Source organism: Limulus polyphemus, unplaced genomic scaffold, assembly GCF_000517525.1.
Source record: "Limulus polyphemus unplaced genomic scaffold, Limulus_polyphemus-2.1.2 Scaffold5746, whole genome shotgun sequence".
Lineage (NCBI taxonomy): Eukaryota > Metazoa > Arthropoda > Merostomata > Xiphosura > Limulidae > Limulus > Limulus polyphemus.
In genome coordinates this window covers 23,699-30,543 of record NW_013671356.1, presented here as the reverse complement: position 1 = coordinate 30,543, position 6,845 = coordinate 23,699, and the positions used below count along the sequence as shown (strand labels likewise).

At 32.6% G+C, this 6,845-nt stretch overlaps 1 protein-coding gene across 2 annotated transcripts in view; it reads right to left on the bottom strand.

The window, feature by feature from the left end:
- Nucleotides 1-6,845, bottom strand: part of LOC106472933 (cactin-like) — a 57,971-nt gene that overhangs the window by 28,714 nt on the left and 22,412 nt on the right. For both annotated transcript variants that reach the window (XM_013933603.2, XM_022401468.1), the window contains exons 6-8: nucleotides 6,348-6,494; nucleotides 5,709-5,780; nucleotides 1,111-1,173 (exon numbers count right to left, since the gene is read on the bottom strand). In XM_013933603.2, the coding sequence (XP_013789057.2) occupies nucleotides 1,111-1,173; nucleotides 5,709-5,780; nucleotides 6,348-6,494 (282 nt within the window). The remainder of the gene's footprint in view (nucleotides 1-1,110; nucleotides 1,174-5,708; nucleotides 5,781-6,347; nucleotides 6,495-6,845) is intronic.

Genomic DNA, 6,845 nt, shown 5'->3' with positions numbered 1-6,845 from the left:
TAAAATAAAAATAATAAATATATATAGATGGATAATGTTATGAGACTTAAGCTATTTTTGTGTTATAATTGGTAGTCATTCTAGAACAAAAAATGCATAATTTATACCTATTTTCCAATTTTTTATGGTGGTTACGAGGTCGGTCAAATTGACCAAACCTGTACAGAAATACAATAGTGAAAATAACAGATAAAATTTAAGTTTTTTAAAAAAAAAACAATTTGATAATTTTCTGAAGGTTATAAAGATTTTGTATGTGAAATTTAAAAATAAAAGTATCTTTAATCTTAAAATCAAAATTCCTTTGAATGTTTGATAGTCAACATTTGAAGAGAAAAAATGCATGTGAAAGACATTACTTAAAATTTAATAAAAAAATCTGATATCTTGCATACGAAAGCCTTGCAATGTTTACTGATATCTACAAAATTTCATGAAGATACACCTGTATTAAAAGTTATAGCAAGAAAACTATAACAAGCACAAAATGGTTATGAGGTTGGTCCCTTGGACTGAGCCCACAGTGAAAGAGTTAAAAGAGATTCTATATAAATGGATAGTAAACTAACCTGTCAAACAAGATACTGGATCAAATCTTATTCCCTCTTACCACTTACAATCTTTCTTAGGTGCCGTTAAACACGGCAGCAGATTATTAGCCAAAATGTAAGATATAAACTAATTAGTAATTAATATTTACTAATAAAAATAAGTTAACTATTTAATAATTTTATGATCATATAGACCACTAACTACAACAATAATGACTTATCTTCAACAGTTTTACTTCAAACAAATCTCTCTTTCCTCATTTATGAAAGATGGGATTACAAGTTTAAAACCTACCTTTCTTATACACAGTTTTCAAAATGAGTAAAAAAGAAAAGATGGAGACATTAGAAAAATATCTATGCTAAATTGGCAAGGCCATATCACTTTTGAAAAAAAGTAAATGAAATCTTATGGTGTTGTATATGTTTCAATGTTTTTTTTATATATATATGTGTATTAATTTACAATGAGCTATCCACTAAAGCCTATAATAAATAAATTGCAATGGATATATTCTTCAAAACAAGATAAAGAGATCATTAAAACCTTATAACTTACTATGTCTTCTTGTTTTTCCCATTCTTTAAACTGAGCAGCTTCTTTCTCTCTTTGAAGCTTTGTCTGAAAGTAGGCAAAACGTTTTTGAAATTACAAAACAGTAGAGCATTTCTTTATTTCAAAACTCTTAAAATATTATAAGTTTATATCATAAATTAATAAAATGAATTATTAAAGTAGAAACACTATGATACTCCTCCCATCACTGATATTTAACTACACATGGCAATTATTGTGGAGTTGCTGTCTTCTAGATTTTGATCTGAAGAAACCAACAAAGATTTTAGAATATAAGAAATCAGGAAATTTTAGAATAAATCAGAAACTCCTATAACCAACAAAATACAGGTTTCTTGGTATTTTGATGCAAAGCCAAGATATCTTTACCAAACAATTGGTTATGTTATCTTGTATTTTCAGAGAATACAATAAAATTGTTAAAAGGTTTTAAAAAAGGAGTATATGGTAAAAGTGCAAAACAGAAGATTTTATTTTTATAAATATTTAAATATCACACACAGCTCAAAAGGCCCATAGCCCATAAAAAAACATGATCAATCCAAACTGCATCATTGCTGCCAATGACACAGTCAAATACCAAAGGAACATCAATAAAGCAATATGTGGGCAACTGCAACCCAAAAATCAACTGCCCACACATCAGTGGGTCATTCCCTCACAGAAAATAATGTGCAATAGAACTGTGGCTAATTTGGAGACCTGCTAGGATAACCACCTCTTCTCTGACAGCCTCTATGTACTACATTTACACATGGTATCCTGACAGCCAAACAAAAAGAATTGCAGTAAACCATGGCTGAGCATACAGAATTACTTGATTTCAAGCCATATGTCAAAACTGGTATATAAAGATGGCTTGAAAGGTATTCAGGAAAGAGGAGCCGGTACTTCTGATTGAGATTGTCCAACAACTTTGGGTAATTCAAGAAACAAATTGTAGTGAGTAACGGTAAAAAACAATGATGGGGATGGGCTGATTATCAGATACAGCAATGTCATTCTAATGTTAGACCCAATCAGACAACCTTGCCTGGATATAAGGATCAAAAATGAGGAAAGAAGACCATCTATTTGCAAAAAGTACAGCCAACTGAGACATGCAAATGCAGTGTCAAGTGGAATGCCGTAGCAAAGGTAGGAGCTCCGCAACATACTGCAAAGAACAATGCAAATGCTGGAGAGTGAAGTGTAGCTTGTTAGGAATCTGTGTACAAATGTGGAAAGCCCATTTGCAGAGTGAAATTGCAGGAGGAAGCTACTCAGCAATGACACCAACTCCAACAATAACATGTGCAACACCAATGACCACACCCTGGGCATAGGACTGGGACAATGCTAAACACAAAAATGGTCAAATGGGCATGAAACACTTAAAGAATGAAGATCTTACAAGACACCAAACCTCCAAGTGGATCCACAAACTCTCTCAAGATAATAAAATGGATAACACAAGATGCTCTCTCCCAAGAAATAGCCCATGGTGGACTGCAGAAACTACATTGATTGCTGGACAAGATCCTGCCTGATTTAAAGAGTCAAACAAGAAAAATAAAACCATCCCCTCCAAAACCTTATACAGACAGACAGCCAAAGCAACAAGCCCATAACAAAAGTCTGCCCCAGAAAATGGAAACAAGTATACTATCCAGGATTGGAGAAAGGTTGTAACTGAGAGCAATATTCCACGTACCAAACATTTCCACCAACATCCTTAACACTCTAGAGTAGACTACTCCTACCCAAGCATCCCAACAAAGGGAGAACATATTTGCTCAACAAGATCTTCACAACTGATCAAATCTAGAAAAAGCAGAAAGAACTTGTATGGTTAGGTGACCTTGCTGATTAGCTGATGTGCTTCCTCCATGGTTTTGCTACTTGTATCTCTGAAGTCTAATGATGTCCATGTCTCCATTAGCTGTGTCATCACACTTTCCTACTCTCTCCAAGCAATGAAAACTACTTAACAGTAGCTCACAGAAATGTCCTTCATGAAGAGGTACACATCGGACGACACGAACCAACAAGTGTCTCAATTATATCTAAGCCAGCATGAAAACCTCAACTGCATTAGCATGGCCACCCTCACTCCCACCCCTCCTGACTGGCTGCTGAAGAGATCCATTTCTATCAATAGTAAAGCCATCAACCCACCAGGATTAAAGGGGCAAGCCCCCATCAGATGACTAAGATATCAAGGAAGGAGGTTGCTACCAAACAATTGTCCTGCAAATCAGTCACAACTGGACATGATTTGGAACAGAAGGGGTAGGAACACGTGTACGTAACACTGTGTGACTCATTGTGACACTCAAAAATTTTAATGCTTTTGCTACTGCACCAAAGATTAAAGACTCAACAAAATGTCTTATAGTGTAAAAAACCACTGAAATTGAAAGTATTACAGATGGATAGAAACACTATTTCCATTAATGTACATATGCATATTTTAAGCACACCCTCATAAAACAATAGTGTCATTGCGACAGAGAAATTTTACTCCACAATAAATTTATTGTAATCGAATAATGCTTTTTTCTAGTACAAAACTCCAATTTTTAACATATTTCAACTATTAAGAATGATGTTTTCAATAACTTACAATAGTTCATACAAAATAGGGGAAATCACCATTTTTGTCATCAAGCAGAAGTATTAAAAAATAAAAGATTCATTTCCAGTCAAAATGGCAACTTTATTGCACTTTGGTTTAAATAAACATCGATAAAAGTGATGAAAACATTACTAGATTAAACAACCACAATTATAAATCCATGGCAGATCAGGAGATTCCCGAGAGGAAATTTGAAAGCCAGCTTAATTTACAGGTAATTTTCATTTTATAAATGAGTCAGTTTTTTGTATTGTTACCTTTCTGTCTTGCTGTATGAACTTGTGAGAGTTATTTTCTGATTTTGAATCTGTAGATAATATGTGGCAGTAATTGAAATATAGTTATTATTATTATACTTATAGTTACCATAATATATTCCCTTTATCCAATTTCTCAGAATATATTACTATCTAAAATTTATCTTTCGAAACCCCTAATATTACTTTCATTTTTATGTAAGAGTCAAAATGCCCTATTTCATTTTACAGGCAATCTTGAGCAATTGTAAGCAATTATGACTGCAGATTTTACTATAAATGGCACTATGATTCTACTTTCAGATTGAAAAAGGATGCGAAAGTCTGAAAACAAGAGTATCAACATTGAATTATTCTGGTTCATTTTAAAACATAGAAGGTGCATTGGTGTTCAGAAGCAAAAGCAAATATAAAACTTTATTGAATGTAGTCCAGAAATTGGTCTTATGGTTGATGAGAAAAAAAAATTTCCACTTACAAAAAAATTATAATTTATGTGAAAGTTGTGGATGAAGGTCAATCTGGGATTGTATTAAATAGAAACATTAACTCTCTCAACACAGGCTCAGTCAAACTGACCAAATGAAAAAACACTGAAAGCTTAGCATTGCAAGTGATCTGTCATGTTGTTGGCAGATGGTCAATACAAGCACTCTTGTCAGCTACAAATATTCCACTCTTTCAAGTGGAGATTAACCTTACATTCCTCGTGTGAGGTGTTGAGCAAGAATCTCTGAAGATGTTAAGAAAAACCTTCTCACATATTACTGCTCTTGAGGATTTCAAAGAACTCTTCCAACGGCCTTTGCTCTATAGAGTCCATTGTGTAGCAGTCTTGATGTTTCGACCACAAGGTCCCAGATATTAACTTCTCTATTAACTTGAGAGAGAGTTGGCAAGCTCCTATAATCCTTTTTAGAATGAAGAAAGGAAACATCTTAGAAAGAGGTGTTTCTGATAAAGAATGGAGAATCAGAAATCAAGGGACTGGTATACTGGTACTGAAGGCAGTGACTTTTCAAAATCCATAAGAAAACGTTCCACCCACCATGGATCCTATAAGGGGACATGGTACACTGTCAAAAGCTCAACACATTGAGAGCCATGCAAAAATGCCAGGGTCTCACAGAACCATACTCAAACATCAATACTAGTAATAATGTCTACCTCAGAGGCAGTTGTCGATAGAAATGCAAAACCAAAGTGGTGTGTTTCAAATGCAAAAATCCTCTTTTCGCCTTCATGGGTCACGCATGATAAACACATAGGAAAGTGTTTGGATCTAGGAGAAAGATGCAAAAACATAATCTTCCTTGTACATCACATGCGGAATTCACAACGTGAGGAATGAAGTGAAAACATGCTGCAATGTTTCACAACATTCTAAAATATCTACAGTTTATATTTACAAAACATTTATATTCATTATCATACGGCTGTAAAAGAAACTTTTGAAATGGAACTTTTAATTCTTTTTTATTGTAAACTAAAACTAATAACTCTCTGTAGCTAAAAAATATCAAACATTTTAAGACTGAATAAACATAGCAATGGGAAACCTGTTTGTTGACCCTTGGACATAATAACTAGGCTAATGTAAATGATATATATATATAAGTACTGGAAAAACCTTTAAAAGCAGTTAACATACACAGTTGCAAAAATTTCTCACAACAATCTAGTTCAGAATGTAATATATTCATCACCATTTCATCCTCTCGAGCTTCACGCTCACGTTCCCTTTCAAGCCTCCTCTGTTTCACTTTCTCAAGCTCTCTCTATTAAAACATTTAAAAAAATGTGAGTTAGAAACAGGCATACATATATATATATATATATCATGATATAAATTTTGATAAATATGGTTGTCATGAATCAAAGAATTTAAAGCTTTAAACATATAAAATGATAAAATATTCCACACTTAACTGTAATTAAAAATGTGGAAGATTTTTTATTACAATTATAGTTTTTGTTATAATTCAACAAGCAACGTTCTTTTATTTGTGTATGTTTATTGAAAGATCAATCCAAAAAATGTACATAATGGTCTTGGACACTGTTTGAAAAATGAATTACATACTTCACAAGTAAGGTAACAGTCTGGCATAGTTAGTATTAAGAACCAGAAAACCTTAAATGCAAAGCTCAATGGTTCCTATTATTAGTATAAAAGGGATAATAATACTTTCAGTAATATATACTTAGACCATCCTGAACAATTCACATGTAAAGATTTACATTTTGTATGGAAACTCAAATCTGACATAGCATAAGTAAAACCATGTATACATATACTTTCTTTGTAACTTCTAATACTTCAATTCATGATCACATGTTTTTACCTTGCTTTCATCTAGCTTTATTTTATTTCTAAATTCAATCTCTTCAGAAGTAAGTTTCTTTAAGCCTTCTTTCTCCAACTTTTTACTCCACACAAAGGTCTTCAGAAGAGTGGCATCACCAAATGGATTATCTGTGTTTGTATAACCCTATGAAAAACACAATTATTATTTTACTTTGAAGATATTTCAATAAATTTTAAAAATGCATTATAAATTAACAGGGCAATGTGAACTGTGTTTTAAACAATTGCAACCACACACAGAAACTGTACTTATCATATATTTCTTTTCTGATTTATAATTGCCATTCAAAATTTACCTTTCATAATCTTTAAAACGTTACTCTACAATATTTGTACAAAAATTTCAAACTATGCTGTTATGAAAATTACTTATAACCTTTCTCAAATTTGACAGTGCAGTTTCTCTTCATTTAAACGTGTTGCAAGATTCTTTTCAATATTGAAATGCTGTATTTAAGTGTTTTACACTCACAAA